The sequence below is a fragment of the Pollicipes pollicipes genome, unplaced genomic scaffold, assembly GCF_011947565.3.
Source record: "Pollicipes pollicipes isolate AB1234 unplaced genomic scaffold, Ppol_2.1 Scaffold_4740;HRSCAF=5597_pilon_pilon_pilon, whole genome shotgun sequence".
Taxonomy (NCBI): domain Eukaryota; kingdom Metazoa; phylum Arthropoda; class Thecostraca; order Pollicipedomorpha; family Pollicipedidae; genus Pollicipes; species Pollicipes pollicipes.
In genome coordinates, this window is record NW_023596545.1 from 24784131 (window position 1) to 24801378 (window position 17248).

Here is a 17248-nt window from a genome sequence, read left to right on the forward strand (position 1 = left end):
GACGGCTGACGAGACGGGTGAAGGCATTTTACTGGTTGAGATAAACATGAAAACGTCGAGAAATAAATGACCGGGACACACGTCAGCCATTGCGAACGAGGCCAGAGGCTGAGCCTGTCTTTACGCCCGCGAGCTGCAAATGTCTCAGCTTCAGCGGCCCGGCCCGGCCTCAACTCGGCTTCCAGAGCATCTTGAGGCGTCGGAGGGAACCGAAAGGCTGCGCACGCGACGCGTGCATGTGACTCGACTTTCAGAGCGTCTCTGGACGTCAAAGGGAACCACAAGGCGGCGGCACGCACCGCGTGTAAGTGACTCCGTATGTCCTGACTCGCAGTCCGGCCTTGCGCCGTTTCGGTCTCACATGCGCCATGACTGGGCCTGTGGTGAGCAGGTGTCTGGTATCGACAGCAGTGTGACGATGGTCCGCATAACACAGCGCCGCGGACTGGCTGAGCAGCCAGCAGCAGCTCAGCAGCAGCCGCAGTGAGCAGTGTCAGGCTGCAGCACTGCGGCCTGGCTGGGCCTGACATTGCTGCAGATGCCAGGGGCCCACGGACCAACTAAAACGGGCACACACGTATGGGTTATGGACGTGCGCGAACTACAGTGATGGCGTGCACTGCGGTCATCAGCGGAACAGGGTGCAGAAATGCCGTTACTGAAGCCATGAAGCGACTTCTTAATGGCGGCACAATCCACTAATGACGTCCGTCACTCGGTAACCCACTTCAGATGAGTTGTGACGTCACTGGTGTGTGGGTACATCGCCAGGTTTTGTGCGTGGGTACATCGCAGGTTCTTCAGAAGTAGGGAGCAACATCAAATTGTTCTGCGGCCGAGAATTTATCAAATTCTTGTGAGTTTTGGGCCGTATTCCTGCAAATTGCTCAGTATCTAGCGCAAACCTCTTGTCTCAGGAGGGTGGGTGCAATAGCGCAGGCAGAGGGGGGGGGGGGCGCAGGGGATGAGTGAGCCCCCCCCCCCCCCCCGACGATCAAGACGATCAAGCACCGACGGTCAAGGGCCTGATTGGAGGGCTTAAGTGCATGAAGGGCTAATCGGAGTACTTTATTCAGGGACTCCGGCCTGCGGGGACGGGCCCTCCAATGACAGAATGCGTTTTGCACCGATCGGGGACCCCTGAATCGATACGGGCCTATATGTCGGTCAGACATCACCAGTACCGCACCATCGGCCCCGTGTCGGCGGGACCCTGGGGGCCCACTTCCTCGTCAGCTACAATGCCAATGCCTACAATGCCAGCGATTTACACTAGTTCAGACCCCTGTATCTATCAGGGGCCCGCAGTGCCTAGCAGAGAGTCTTGTGTTTGTAACGGGCCTCAAGACGCCCAAGGGAAGTGTTCGATCAGGACCGAAGAGGGGCCCGCAGTGTCTAACAGAGAGTTCTGGGTTTGTAACGGGCCTCAAGCCGACCAGGGGTAGTGTTCGATCAGGACCGAAGAGGGGCCCGCAGTGCCTAGCAGAGGGTCCTGGGTTTGTAACGGGCCTCAAGACGCCCAAGGGTAGTGTTCGGTCAGGACCGAAGAGGGGCCCGGAAGCCCACTGGAACCGGTGATCAGAGGCCTGGTCAGAGCGCATAAGGGCCCGAAGGATTGGCTGTAGATCAGATAAAGCATCGCGGCCCGAAGGATCATGACTTGAAATGTCAGTCAGAGGTCTAGGGTCAGAGGTCCTTCTGCACGATCTGAGGACCCCTGAGACGATGCGGATATCTTAGTCGGTCAAAGATCACCAACACGGAACAAATGGCTCCCTGTCAGCCTGAACCCGTGAGGTCCATCTCCAAGTAGGAATATGGCCGAGGGTCACGACTTGCATTGACCTGAGTCCTTGGAACAATGATCGGGGCCCTGTGTCGTTCAGGGGTCCACAGGGCCTAACATGAGTCACATATTGGCCAGTGGTTCCTTGGCGTCACGGGCTTTGTTTCAGGATGCCCGAAAAGGGTCAAAAGGGCCCATCGGGACCAAAGATCAGGGGTCCCACTGGAAGGCCTATTATCCTCTTGATTGGAGGTCACGGGCACGAAGGACTGGCCATGGGTCACACTGAGGATGCCCTCCCGCCCGCAAACCCGTGACCTCAGGTGTTATTCAGAGGGCCTCTTGCATCGATTGGGGACCCCTCAGACAGCGCGGGCCTCTACTTCGGCCAGAGACCATCAACACTGAATAGGTGGCTACGTGTCGGTCTGAGGCATGCGGGTCAACTTCCAAGCACGAGCAAAGCCGAGCCCGCGATTTGCATTAGTTAGGATCACTGAAATCATGAGGATGTTGGTAAGGGGCCTACAGTGCCTGACAGGGGAGTCCTGCGTCGCAAGTGGTCCGAGTCACCAGGAGCCATGTTTACGGGGGTCCAACCTCGGTACCAAAGACCAAGGGCCGGATTTAACTCGGGCCTGGCCTTCCACCCGTATTGCTGTGATCTGGAATATGAGTAAAAGGGCTTCTATCACAGCCTTTTTATAAGAGTTTTCTATCCGTTTTATACAGAGCCTTGACACGGAGCTTAACAGTCGGCTTCATGTCAGCCTGAGCCCTCGGACCCCATTTCCCAATTAGAAACGAGGCCGGGGCTCACTGTTTGCAATGTTCGGGGTCGCTGACGCAATGACGAGCTCCGATGTCGGTCAGGGGCCACAGTGCTTAAAGGGGTCTTGTGACGGCAAGAAACATTGAGGCGGCTTGGAGCGGTGTTCGGGGGGGGGGCCGAAGCGGGGAACGAATGGTCTAGAGAACAATCATCAAGGGGTCTGCTGAAGAGCTCGAAGGGCTGGCTGTGGTTCATATCAAGGAGCCCTCCCGTAGGGCTGTGATCTCAAATGTCAGGTGCTTGTTCATGTTGAGACAATGGAAGGATCCTATGCCAGTCAGGGCCCCCAGCACCAAACGTTGGGCCCTCCATCCAAATTCCAGCATGAACCCGTTAAACCAAACTGGAGTCTATGTGCCAACTAATGGACTACCTGCGACGATCAGGGATGTTGTTGCGTCAGTCAGGGTTTCTGCGCCAATGCGAGGCCAATTGCGAGGGTTGGGAGGCCTCCCGCATCAGAGAGGGGACCAATGTAATGTGATGTATCCCTCCAACGGCTTCCGGATCGAACAAGGGGTCCCGCCCCGTGTCGCCAGAATGTAAGATGGAAGACACTCCGCGTAGCAGCGAAATGATCCATCAGCCCTTGACCGGGAACAATATGTGCCCCCTGGTGTTCTACTTGAGAATGCCTTTTACCCGGAAATAAGGGGTATCATAAGTGTTGAACAGAATGGGTTGAAATGGGTTCAAAAACGAATAAGGCTATTCCACGTTTGCCTGAGAACGTTTATCCTTTGTAGAATCGACCTATTGAAACAAATTATATCAAAAGGTCTCAGCCTGGGCGTCCGAAATCTCGGGGGCAAGGACAGCGATGGTCTGGGTTGTACTTTTCGTAAAACCGAACGGCGTTGCCCACCACAAGTAATATCAGGCGGCAGGCATCGTGTGCAAGAGAACGGCCGTCGTGAAATAATGGTTCCGGATAATTTTCAAGAGATCGTCCTCTGGGCAGATTAACGGTTACAGCAACACGAAAAATAGAGATTCTACCTTTACATTCCACTACCAGATCCCAGCACCACGAAGTGGTGCTGTAAAAGCCAATCCGTCTTTATCATCGAACTAAAAATGGCAGTGGTGGAATACATGTCCAGACTACCTTCAACATGCGCGATGTCATGTTCTAAAGCCTTCTAAGATACTTCTTTAAGATGCGTCATCATTTTCGCCCATCCGTGGGCCACGGCTTAGTGTTTACCCCAAGGCCGAGGCTGCGCGGCCTATGGAGGCTGCAACGCCTAGCGTCAATGCTTTTGTTGCCAAGATTTGCCAGCGCACATGTTCAAAACTAAGTTACATAATTCATATCATTAATCGAATCCGACTGAATGCTGAACATTTCCAGCCAAACATGTCTTGCCTATGTTAATGCAAATTGTTGGCCCATTTTGATCTACCATCTTCAATCGCGGGATCCCTTATCTCTGGAGCGCCCGGATGAAAACTATGGCGCATCTTCTGAGTTCTATCGGTTCAGAATGAGTCCACTGGACCACCATTAAATCGAGAGCCCCGACGACTCATTTCGTGCTGTCATCGTTTAACGCATGATATTTCTAGTGTATTGACTATAGATTCAGGCAGAACTGATCTCCGGGTAGGTTGTGGTTTCCATTCCAGTTATAGAAAGACAAAATGAATAAATATGAGCTTTTTTGGGGGGGGGGGGGGGGGCATTTCACCATTAGGAGCCCTCTGTCAATCCCACGCCCCCTCCCTTGCCAAGGCTCTGGCTGCGCGCCTGGGTGGGGGGTATGCCCCCCTCCCCCCCCCCCTCCTGCCTGCTTCCCTGCCGACACCAGGATGGGGCTGCAGCTGTCTGTGCTCCGGCGACGCCGCGCCGACGCGCTGACCGCGACAGCTGACGGAGCGTGGTCGCAGTGATATCGGGCGCGGAGCTCAACGAGCAGCACGCCGGCACGGCACGAACAGTGTTCCTGGCCTTCAACAGTGCTGCTGCGAGCGATCTGGGGGCGTCCTGCCGCCCTCCGCTCGGACCAGCGGACCGGCTGGGGGCAGTCAGCCGGGACTCCGCCTGGTGGGGACGTCCTGCCGCCCTCCGCTCGGACCGCTCGGCTGGGGGCGGTCAGCCGGGACTCCGCCTGGTGGGGACGTCCTGCCGCCCTCCGCTCGGACCAGCGGACCGGCTGGGGGCGGTCAGCCGGGACTCCGTCTGGTGGGGACGTCCTGCCGCCCCCGCTCGGACCAGCGGACCGGCTGGGGGCAGTCAGCCGGGACTCCGCCTGGTGGGGACGTCCTGCCGCCCCCGCTCGGACCAGCGGACCGGCTGGGGGCGGTCAGCCGGGACTCGCCTGGTGGGGGCGTCCTGCCGCCCTCCGCTCGGACCGCTCGGCTGGGGGCGGTCAGCCGGGACTGTCTGGTGGGGCGTCCTGCCGCCCTCCGCTCGGACCGGCCGGCTGGGGGCGGTCAGCCGGGACTCCGCCTGGTGGGGACGTCCTGCCGCCCTCCGCTCGGACCGCTCGGCTGGGGGCAGTCAGCCGGGACTCCGCCTGGTGGGGACGTCCTGCCGCCCTCCGCTCGGACCAGCGGACCGGCTGGGGGCGGTCAGCCGGGACTCCGCCTGGTGGGGGCGTCCTGCCGCCCTCCGCTCGGACCGCTCGGCTGGGGGCGGTCAGCCGGGACACTGTCTGGTGGGGACGTCCTGCTGCCCTCCGCTCGGACCAGCGGACCGGCTGGGGGCAGTCAGCCGGGACTCCGCCTGGTGGGGACGTCCTGCCGCCCTCCGCTCGGACCAGCGGACCGGCTGGGGGCAGTCAGCCGGGACTCCGCCTGGTGGGGGCGTCCTGCCGCCCTCCGCTCGGACCAGCGGACCGGCTGGGGGCGGTCAGCCGGGACACTGTCTGGTGGGGGCGTCCTGCCGCCCTCCGCTCGGACCGCGGACCGGCTGGGGGCGGTGCCGGGACTCCGCCTGGGGGGAGTCCTGCCGCCCTCCGCTCGGACCGCTCGGCTGGGGGCGGTCAGCCGGGACTCCGCCTGGTGGGGACGTCCTGCCGCCCTCCGCTCGGACCGCGGACCGGCTGGGGGCAGTCAGCCGGGACTCCGCCTGGTGGGGGCGTCCTGCCGCCCTCCGCTCGGACCGCTCGGCTGGGGGCGGTCAGCCGGGACACTGTCTGGTGGGGACGTCCTGCTGCCCTCCGCTCGGACCAGCGGACCGGCTGGGGGCAGTCAGCCGGGACTCCCTGGTGGGGACGTCCTGCCGCCCTCCGCTCGGACCAGCGGACGGCTGGGGGCGGTCAGCCGGGACGCTGGTGGGGGACGTCCTGCCGCCCTCCGCTCGGACAGCGACCGGCTGGGGGCGGTCAGCCGGGACACTGTCTGGTGGGGGCGTCCTGCCGCCCTCCGCTCGGACCGCTCGGCTGGGGGCGGTCAGCCGGGACTCCGCCTGGTGGGGGCGTCCTGCCGCCCTCCGCTCGGACCGCTCGGCTGGGGGCGGTCAGCCGGGACTCCGCCTGGTGGGGACGTCCTGCCGCCCTCCGCTCGGACCGCTCGGCTGGGGGCAGTCAGCCGGGACTCCGCCTGGTGGGGACGTCCTGCCGCCCTCCGCTCGGACCAGCGGACCGGCTGGGGGCAGTCAGCCGGGACTCCGCCTGGTGGGGGCGTCCTGCCGCCCTCCGCTCGGACCGCTCGGCTGGGGGCGGTCAGCCGGGACTCCGTCTGGTGGGGGCGTCCTGCCGCCCTCCGCTCGGACCAGCGGACCGGCTGGGGGCGGTCAGCCGGGACTCCGCCTGGTGGGGACGTCCTGCTGCCCTCCCCTCGGACCAGCGGACCGGCTGGGGGCGGTCAGCCGGGACTCCGCCTGGTGGGGACGTCCTGCCGCCCTCCGCTCGGACCAGCGGACCGGCTGGGGGCGGTCAGCCGGGACACCGTCTCTGCTTGAGTAGCACAGCGCTGGGTATCGCTGGAGCTGCGCGTGATTGGTTCGACAGAATTTAATCGACTGAGCGATGAACCGTTGTTACGCATCAGTGCGCGGCGCGAGTATCTGCGCGATGCGTTTGCAAAGCGCAAGTCAGCGTAGCATGTATGCCGGGCTTCCTGATTTTTCCATGATAATCCCTGGAGCGAACTTCGACCTATACGCATTTTAAAGAAGACAAATATTACCCGGCGTCATAACATAGCGTAGTCCGAATGCCACCATTCCCCAATATGCCACATGGACAGGTTTTACCGCGATCTTTTCCTCAGTTCCGAGTGGCGTTTTCACAGCATACAAATCGGGCGATCACCCTGGTGATTCAATACCCTCGTTTGCACGGACATCGGAGGCAAAAATGGCGTCTGTGGGGAAGCATTTCATTGCGATAAAGTGTTTCCGTGTCGTGACAACCGGACACCATTCGCTGTCTGCCGTGTAACGGCTCATGGCAGTTCATGTGGCTCTACAGCCGGCACGGATACGACAGCTGCTCTGCTGTGCTCCTGCTGGCCGCGGAGGTGTATGGAGGTCCAGAACTGAGCATGCTGCGGTGCGAACACTTCTCAGTCGGCGAATACCTCAGTCTGTTTGTGTTTCCGCCTAAAAATGTGAGCCCTTTTTTAATGGATGCATTTTAATGATTAGGACCGCGGACATATCATCGCACGGCTGAGATACTGGGTGTGTATCGATGGTCGTTTGCTTTCGGCATAAGTTGCATTTGTTTGACCTTGTTTAACCTTGTATCACTCTTCCTGACAATCCTTTCCCATCGGCACGCTCAGCTCTGGCGGCCGTGTCTGTGACGAGGCGGGAGCCCTTACGCGCTGACCTCTGTCAACACCGCCCGCTGGCCGCAGCAGTGTAAACAGCGGACACGTGTCGAATGTCATGACTCATGCGGCCTCGGCGCGCTGGCCGCGCTTTGAACACCGGGGTAGCAGCACAGCCGGTCATTGTAGCTTCGAACGCCGGGGTAGCAGCACAGCCGGTCATTGAAGCTTCGAACGCCGGGGCAGAAGCAGAGCCGGTCATTGTAGTGCAGCTCCCACATGAATCGGGCACAGAGCGCCGTGTGTCCGTTTCGTCCCTCGGGATGGATGTCCACACGGCTTAACCGCCAGCACGGATACGATCGGCGCTACAGTGTCCGTGCTGGCGGCCGGTAGATGTGTGAGAAATAGAGACGTGACCCTCGGGGGAGCCCCGCCCGAGCGCCGCCCATACCTCGGTGGGAGTTCCTGAGCGGGGAAAGGCCCGTTGGCGGAGGTACCCCAAAATGGCCGCTGTGTGGTCCCCGCCACCAACCTCTCCTCCTCATCCCAAAACTCTGGAATGGCAAATGCTGGCCGGAAGAGCTGTAATACCAACCAAAACAAACCAAATCGCAGAAACGACAGTGTGTGGAGGCTACGGTAGAGATGCGACAGTGTGTGGAGGCTACGGCAGAGATGCGACAGCGTGTGGAGGCTACGACAGAGGTGCGACAGTGTGTGGAGGCTACGATAGAAGTACGACAGTGTGTGGAGGCTACGACAGTGCAGTGCCGGCTGCGTGGGTGCGGCTGGATGTCTACAGACACCGCGCCCAACATCGCCGCCCGACCGCACTTGAGGTAAATAGTTACCCGTCCACGTCCCTGGGTTATATTGCGGTCACGGCTCGGCGCGTGGTGACGTCACCTCCAGCGGCGCGCCGTCTGGGGCACGCGCCCTCGCTTAGAACTGGGTACGGCGGCAGGGTGGCTGCGGTGGGGGACGCGATGATCGAGTGGTTAGAAAAGCTGCCCTGTGCTAGGTGAGGTCTGAACTCATGTGTCAGTGTCAGTAAGGATGACTATTAGTTTCTGGGTTATCAGATGCTATGTTGTAATGGCCGAGTGTGCCAGGAGGCACAGGTTCAAAGGTGCCATCAAGCAAGCATTGGTGAGCATCATGAGAAAATGGAATTTCTAGACGGTGCTTATGGTCACGAACGAAAACGCTTAGGGAAGCGCAACAATCTTCAAAAATAAAAGAGGCGAGTGAAAGACAGCGAAATTGTTTAAATCTGTGCAGGATCTGTCAACAGAAGTATACCGAATAAATCGGTTATTAAAGCTTCCACGCGCTTATATCCTATAAACGACTCTACGCTAAAGGCTGTACGATGCACACAAGGATACGCGAAAATGTTTCGGTGACCCTAACTGCCTTCTGTGTTATGATTACAGGTATATAATTACACACGAGCTAATGGCCTGAAAGGAAAATACACACTGAGGAATGCGTTGCGTAAAATCTGTTGTAAGCTTGGGCCAACGATGTGTCGCGCAGGAGAAACAAAACGCTGCATTCCAAACCGATTTAATGACCACCTATGAGACACGCGTTTACGGAGAGCGTATACACTACTAGAGGTGCACATGGCAGACAGGCACGCGACGATGGTGCATATTACAACAAACACCGGCTTTAGTAGGCACCTTTTAGCGACAGCGCAGGGGAACACGAGCTCAGGATTTTAAAATCACCGGACATCCATAATCTTCGTCGATGCCAAAACAAGCGTTGTCTTCAGACGAGATCTGAGCGGCGTTGTTGGGGCAAGGTGACAGTGTGTCTAGAAACAGCGCTCCGGTTACTGCTTTGGGTACCGATATCCTGTACCAAATAACTTTCTAACTTCATGCTCGGTGCGGGTCACTGAAACCTTTCGGTCCAGCATTGGCTGTGCTTCGGACAGCCCGCAGCATGGTGCAGGCATCAGATGCTGGGATGTTGGGCCGGAACGTCCATATTAATGTTCTTGAGAGGTGTACTTCCAGCCTCATACTTAGCTAGGTTAACTGAGGCCTTAAGGCATACCCTTTTGTGTACCGAGCAGGTATAGAAATCTTACAACAATACCATGTGTTGTGTGTGATGACGTGAGAACCTGAATGATAGATTATTTCGGTACATTTTATCGGCAGAGTCTGCACAGATAACCATGCACAGATTTGCAATATGCTCTGTCCTTCACGCGCCTTGGGTTTCTGAATGGCATTTGTCGCTTAGCTTTGTCTACTCGTTACCACGAGTACTGTCTCCAGATGTCGAGTTTTGTATGATACCGCTCACACACATACATGCACACACACGCGCGCACACACACGCATGCAGGCACGCACTCACACATTAGTATATATATATATATATATATATATATATATATATATATATATATATATATATATATCAATGGCTGCCCGGATGGCATCGGTTACCCAGTCATTCGCGGAATATTAAGGATCGTTTTTTGCAGCATATCAGCTCAGTTATTTTGTGTATGAAAAGCGTTTTAACCTGACACGTCTTCCGCCAGGAATAACGACGCTTCAAACCTTAGCAACTACTACTATCCGGGCCCACGACAGTTGCCTCAGAAACGCCGCAGAAGGCTGCGCAAACCAGCTGCAGCTGGCTGTTGAGGCAGCTGGGTCTTCGCAGAACCGGTCGGCAAGCTCGTGGCGTGCCGCGAAGCGGACGTACCTGACACCTCTGTGTAGCTGCATCGTGCGACTAGCGGTTAGCAGGAGAGCTGGCCGGGCCTCCAAGCAGGCGTCTGGACTGGGACGCTACTGGACGGATGGCGTCCGAGGCCGTCCCAGCGAGCCCTCCGGCCTACGCATCGACCCACGAAGCACCGAGCGCCCCAGTGCCACCAGCACTGTACTTGTTCTGCCGCCGTGGCGTCCTCCCGTCCTCCCGGCGTCCTCCCGTCCTCCTGTGCGTCTGTCACGCCGTCCGTGTCCGTCGCTTAGCTCGCGCCGCTGCCGGTCCAGTCCGGTCACCACACGCCACCACGTCACACCCGCCTCACCGCCCACGGCCACGCGCGCCGGCGTAGTGGCCAGCACGCCCGTACGCCGCCGGCGCACCCGCGTTCGACTGAACCGGGCTCGGCCGGCCGCAACGCTGCTGTCATCTAGCGGCCAAGACGGACATCAGTGACGGTGCAGTTTAGTCGCCCTGACGAAACCGAATTCGAAGCGTATTTGTTTTGTTTTTGTTTGTTTTTTGGGTTCCTGTTTTTTAGTCGGTGGTTGGCAAAGTCGCGTTGCAGTCAACACCTGCCTCGGCAATGCGTGTCAGCATTTCCGGACAGATGGTTGTGGGTCAAGAGAATGTCGGGGAGAATGAAGAGGCCAGCCGATATTGCGTGAGGAAATAGAGGAGGAAGCCAATGCGGTTTTTGCATTTTTGCTTTCCATCAGTCATATAGGGCAACCAATGTTGTATTTTTTTCTAGCGATAGCAGTGGTGAAGTCGAGCGTCGGGAGCTTGTGGAGCATTGAAGAGGGACTGCGGGGAATCATGACGCATTCCAGGGGCGGCCCGGAAGAAGGGGAGGGGAACGAGGGTCGGTTTCTGGCAGACGGGCCAACAGTGTCCTTTACTCTCCAGAATTTTTTGGGAGGCTCCTTTTGCCCAAACTAAAGGCTTTGCAGCTACACATAAACTACCAAAATTCAGATAAAGGAGGCTCCACAACTGATCTAGAGTTTAAGATCACATTGGAATTTGGTAGCTCATGCTCTAAATCAGGAGGTCCTATTTTGTGTTCAAGAGGCTCTTTTTCTCGTTCCGGATCCCCTGTTATAATTTTGGAGGTCCCGGTTGTGAACTGGAAGGCCTCTTTTCTGAGACGGGATCCCATTTCATGCGTTATATTATCTCAGTTGCGAATCAGGATACCCTGCTTTGGGATAATGAGACTCTTTGCTGAAGTTTGAGGCCCCTTTGTGAATGGCAATGATCCTTTTCCGGATAAGAAATAAAAAAGATCTTATTCTGGATTTTGTAATGCGGACATTTATGTGCATGGATATCGATGCATGTAGCAATCTGATAAGGGCACGTTCCCGCGTGCCTCCCTACACCTTGTATATCCACTGTCCAGGACGCCCCCCCCCCCCCCCCCGGCCTGTAAGAAGGCTTCATTTTGTCGAGAAGGCCCCCTGGAAATCCTGGCTCTAACTTAAAATCCGCGGGGCCGTCCCTGTCTATTTTGAGATGTGGGTTTGATAATCAAAATTCAAAAGGTTAGAAATATCTGGCTTCCGGCCAGACCGCGTTAACCTGCCTGGCTAGACCCATCGGTCGGTACAATGAATGATGGAGCGAGGCCGTTCCATAGAAGTGCAAAGCTCAGTTCATGCATTTTAGCTTACCTTATATTCTTCCTACCTTGTCAAGATTACGGAAACAGTCCATTTCTTCTCCTGACGCACCGGTCTACCGTGTGTGGGCGCACGAGTGCGTCAGCTCGCCCTTATATGGATATTCTTGCAAGTGGTAAGTGTTCAGTGTGTTAGGTCGGCCTGTCAGCTCGGCGGATGCAGACCATGTTAGTGCGCATGGACCGCCAGCAGACTCAAAAGCCGGGAACGAACATGACGTCTTTCACAGCGCATTTGGCAAGCACGGATGTCGTCACTGCCCCACGCCAGTATCGGGTGACATCTGCGCGGTGTCACTCTCTCGTGGTGCGGCGGCGCTCAGTGTTGCCCAGTGTCGGCGACGAGGCGTTCTGGTGTCGGGCTGTAAAGTGTGACGTAGTCCATCGGTCACAAACTGCGGTTGTTCGGTGCCCACGCTACCCATATTGGGATTCCCCTTGTTCGCCTGCGACAGGATCTCTCTCTCTCTCTCTCTCTCTCTCTCTCTCTCTCTCTCTCTCTCTCTCTCTCTCTCTCTCTCTCTCTCTCTCTCTCTCTCTCTCTCTCTCTCTCTCTCTCTCTCTCTCTCTCTCTCTCTCTCTCTCGCCGCGGGTCCAACGCCTGCCAGAAGTCCTGGACCATGTCCAGGATCTCAGGCAGCGCACTCAGGATCTCGTTGTTGAGTTGGCCGGCTGAATGTTAAGAGACTACACGAGAAGTCGAGGCTTTGACTACACGAGCAGCTGTGTTCCGGAAAAACATTTCAAACTAAGTTTCAAACAGGTGTGATAGGCATGTGTATGTAGTGTACACATATATGTAACAGATATATATATATATATATATATATATATATATATATATATATATAGGTAGATGGAAAACTATACCCATTATACAACACTACAAAAAAGAAGATGCTTGGCATCTTTGGAACAAGAAATACTTTTCACAAATTTTTCCAATCAACAAAAGATTGGTAAGATCCTTAAAGATGTCTATAACCATAACACACTTGATACTTTGAACTTATCGAAATCAGTCCTAGAAAACTGGCTTCTGGCATGCACAGCAGAATCGACTCTCCGGACACCGGAAGGGCAGGTCAATAGACAAAAACAATGCGTGGCGATGGGATCACCTGTAAAGTCATGGTTTGCAAACTTTACATTTGCGAAGGCCTGACCTTTAATACAGCATAGGAGATTGATTTTGAGGAGTTAGGGGCCTTCGACGGAAGCTGGTTTTGTAATGGAGAATATTCTGATGCTCAAAAACCCGCAGTCAGCCCGTAGCTTTTGACAGAAATGGATTTCCAGACGCATGATCTTGAAATCAATCTCGTAGGTTATCTTGATATATTAAGAGTTTAAGACGCACGCTAATTTCTTCACGCGAGCAGATTTCGATGCTTCAAGATCAGAAGTCGACCGAAAGACCTCTGGTGATTTGGGGTTTCTCGTCAATTGATCGTGAACATGACCTTGAAAATTTTAGACCTTTCAGCAGACGCTAGTTTTTGGGATAAGGAAGACTTGAACGTTTATGTTAGAACCTTCCTTATGGCGTGGATGGTGACCCACAGTCAGTCCCTCCGGCCCTTGTAACCTCTAACTGGGCCTTTGATCGTCGGTTTCGTTGGGCCGCCCGGGCCCCTCTGCGGGCCTCATTGAGCACTTCATTGGCTGGCTCGAGGCCCTTGCGAGCACAGAACCTTCTGTTAGGCGTTGTGGGCCCTTGACAGATACAAGGCACCCAATCAGTGTAAATCACTGGCTGCGGCTTTATAGCTGATTGAGAAGTGGACCATCAAGTCCATACCGATGCGGATCCGACTACATGGTACTAGTGGTGCCTGACCAACGGGAGGACCCAAATCGACTCAGGGGGGGTCCTCAATCGGCGCCAAAGGCCCTCTGACTGCCATTTAGGACTCTTCCTTTAGGCCGGGCCTCCCGAATAAGACTCCAACCAGGCCTTCGTGCCCTTAGACACTTCAGTCCGTCCCTTGATCGTAGGACCCGGTGAGCCCTCCAGGCTCTTTGGGGCTCCTCAGTACTACACCTGGCCGACTAGGGACCCCTTGCCAAAAAAGGGTCCTCGTTATGTGCTGTTGGGCTCTGACAGACGCCGTGTTCCAACCAACTGAAATCGTTGGCTCCGGCTTTGTTCCTGCGAGGGAAATAGGCCCTCAATCCCATGCCATTACGGAGGCGACTTTGTGTTACTGGTGGTATCTGACCAACATATAGACACTTCCGACTCAGGGGCCCTTGATCAGCGCACACGGCCCTCCGGTTAGCATTGGAGTATCTGGGCTTGCGGACCAGGGTCCCTAAATACGACCTCCGCCCGGCTTTTCGGACACTTCGGGCCACTCGGAACCTGATGGGGATGGCACGTGCCCCCTATGCCCCCCCCCCCTCCCCGCCTGCGCTACTGCATGAGCGTTGCTTCAAAAAACTGACCTCAAACGATGTTTAATCATCAATGCCGCTGAAAAAGCACCACTGGATCCGCTCCTGCGGGCTCTACCTGGCAGCCGAGCAGGAGCAATGAAGACGCGAACGAGCGGGGACCAGCGCACACGGCGCCTTCAGATTGAAACAGGCTTACCAGCTATGGCGCCCCCATGTTCAAAGTCCGCTGGTTAAATCCCGTTAGATACGCCAGCGGTGTGATATTCTCGCGCTCCCGCTCGGCGCGGCGCCGCCGACACCGCGGAGCGAGAGGTCGTACATTGCAGCTGCTCTGCACCGCGCATTAATCCAGCCGCATTCAGCCGGCCGCCCGGCCCGAGCCGGCCACAATGGCGCCCTGGCCGACGGCCGAGAGCAGGCCTAATTGACTTGAAGCGGCCACAAGGAGACAGAGGGTGGGGACACACCAAGACAAATGACTCCACTAGCTGATGTCACGGTGAGTCCAGTTCGTCTTGACGACCGAGGGCGCCGGGGGTGCTCTGGGTCACAGCCTGCCCGCGCCCACGCCAACAGAGGACGCAGGTGTAGTGAGAGCGGCGCCGCCGGGTGACCGTGGTCCTCGTCTGATGATAGCCGCCAGCAGAGCTGACGGCCAGTGGTGTCGACTGGAACGGCGGCGGACGGGGCAGCGCGCCGATGGCGGTCCGAGTCCCGTCTGTCAGTGGCGCACAGGAGCACATGATGTGATACTGACGCATGGTGTGCCACTGACACATGGTGTGACACTGGCGCATGGTGTGTCACTGATACATGGTGTGACACTGACACATGGCGTGTCACTGACACAAGGTGTGTCACTGACACATTGTGTGTCGCTGTCACATGGTGTGCCACTGACATATGGTGTGTCACTGACACATGATGTGACACTGAACACAACTACAGCGTAGTGTCTGCGTCCTTCTGACGATCGCAGAAAAATATAGTTCTGACTGATTCAGATTCCAAGCCTGACGACGTGGAAAGTGCATTCATGTATCAGAGAAAATTAAAGACTCGGACGCATATGTCATGTGTGCAGTGCGTAACTCTTACGATATATCTGAAGCGCCTGATAGAAAACATGTATCCTCCACAAAGCTCCGAACCAATCTTTAAGCGATACAAAATTTTGAAACTATCAGGTATCGCTAAATCCCAAATGACAATTGTGATGCATAAATTTCTAACTTCACAGCTTCCTGCATTATTCGATTTGATATACAAGCTCTACGAATCAAATGAAATGGATGTGAGGCGAGTGAAACATTTAGACCACCCTTTCTCTAATCGTAACTATAGATTATTTATAGCATCTTGCCTAGGTCCTAAACCGTGGAACGATATTATGATTTCATATTTTCCAAGAATAACTGATATCGTTGCATAAAAACATCGTCAAGGACATAATCTGCTATCATTTCGCGAATGCATATTAACGTAACCAACATATTTGACGACATTGCATTTTTTTGCTCTGCATGTATGTAACTCATTTCATATTTAACCTTCCTCACGCTCCATAATCACGTTCTGATATAGCTATATTCATGCACTGGCGCCCAAATTCATGGTGCTGGCTTCGGCAGCTCTCCCAGCAACAACCTCCACTTAGCTGGGTGGACTCCCAGGACATCCAGCTCAAGACCCAACACGAGAATGACCAGTTAATTGCCCCTCCGACTTGTGTGACTGTACAACCTTTGCTAACACTGTGAATGAGTGGTTGTAGCTTATTGGGTGGTTATAGCAGGCTGTCATTAGCTGATGTAGGCTATGACTACTTTAAGCCTTCTCATCTTTGATTTGTCCTTGTCTATTGCACAAAACGGTTCGCTCCGGGTCTGCACCATATTTTTGCTTGCTTCTTTATGTTTGCTTCCTCTTCCTAGCTGAGAGTGCCGCGACTTCATTTTATGCTTTCTGGTGTTAACGTACGGTTTATTCATGAGAGGGGGGGGGGGGGCACTCCTGGTTACCTGCTCTTGGATAATGGTATAAAAAGGCGTTTCATATGTGTTCGTATATATCTACCTAGCAGGCCAGAACCATTTGTCATGCCTCTTAGAAAAGAGGAGGGCAATTCATCCCACCGTATTCGCACGTTTATCCGTACTGGGGGCTGGCAGTCCTACGTTCATCCTCCAATGGTCACCTGGCGCACACTTAACGGAGATAAATGTGCGAAATTTTGGGAGTTCTCGGCCTACGCAGCCATAGATAAAACAATGTACGCCGCGTTAAAATAATCAGTATGCCGCCCGTGGAAATCTACCAAACCTGATTTGACTTCTGCAGCATTGGCTAGGATCACCCAACATTTGGAAATGCTGGATCACCAAATTTGAGCATGGCTACTTCGATGGTGTCCACATCTCCAAATATTTTGTGTCTTACACGTACATTTCTCGGAAACCTGGGACATAAATTTCACATTCACCCTTCCCTGAACCGAATTTTCAGACCTTTCAGTGTGCTTTTTCAAGGAGCCGGCTGTAGGTTATTGGCGCAACATACATGTCCGCATTGTCCGGACATTTTCCGCTACATACCATCGTCATGTTGACATATATTACGCTATGTGAACCACTACTGCAGTCTCCAGTTGCTATGCTGATCCTCTCCTGTTCTCACCAAGCGCCAATCGAACAAGCTCCCTGTCCCGTCGGGACGGCCTGTGGCCTGGGCAAGGGGCACACACCCCACTCGCGGCTAAACGCCTCCAAACTAGGGGATAATGTATTTGTCCACCCTTGCATACCACATCCGGGGGTGCGCAGCAACAGGGGCACACAATACGGTGGGGGGCGGGGGAGGGGGGACGGGCGCGGCCGGTCCGGCGCGGTCCTTCCCGGACCGAGCGGCCGGTGGGGCGGCGGCGGAAGAGGCCCACCCCCCAGCCTCGAGCTGCACAGCTCTCAGAGCGGACTGTTCAGGGGGTGAAGGGACAGCCACGGGAGCCGTGTGTGGCCTGAGCACGTTCGCATCGACCAGAAGCCGGCCGCAGCCGACCGTCGCGAAGTGCTGCCGGCGCCGC

General features: G+C 55.7%; 1 protein-coding gene across 1 annotated transcript in view; it reads right to left on the minus strand.

Moving 5' to 3' along the window:
* Positions 1–10415, minus strand: part of LOC119098084 (thrombospondin type-1 domain-containing protein 4) — a 52801-nt gene extending 42386 nt beyond the window's left edge. The window contains exon 1 of the mRNA XM_037221012.1: positions 10080–10415. Within this exon, the coding sequence (XP_037076907.1) occupies positions 10080–10102 (23 nt within the window). The 5' untranslated portion in view covers positions 10103–10415. The remainder of the gene's footprint in view (positions 1–10079) is intronic.
* Between the last annotated feature and the right edge of the window lie 6833 nt (positions 10416–17248).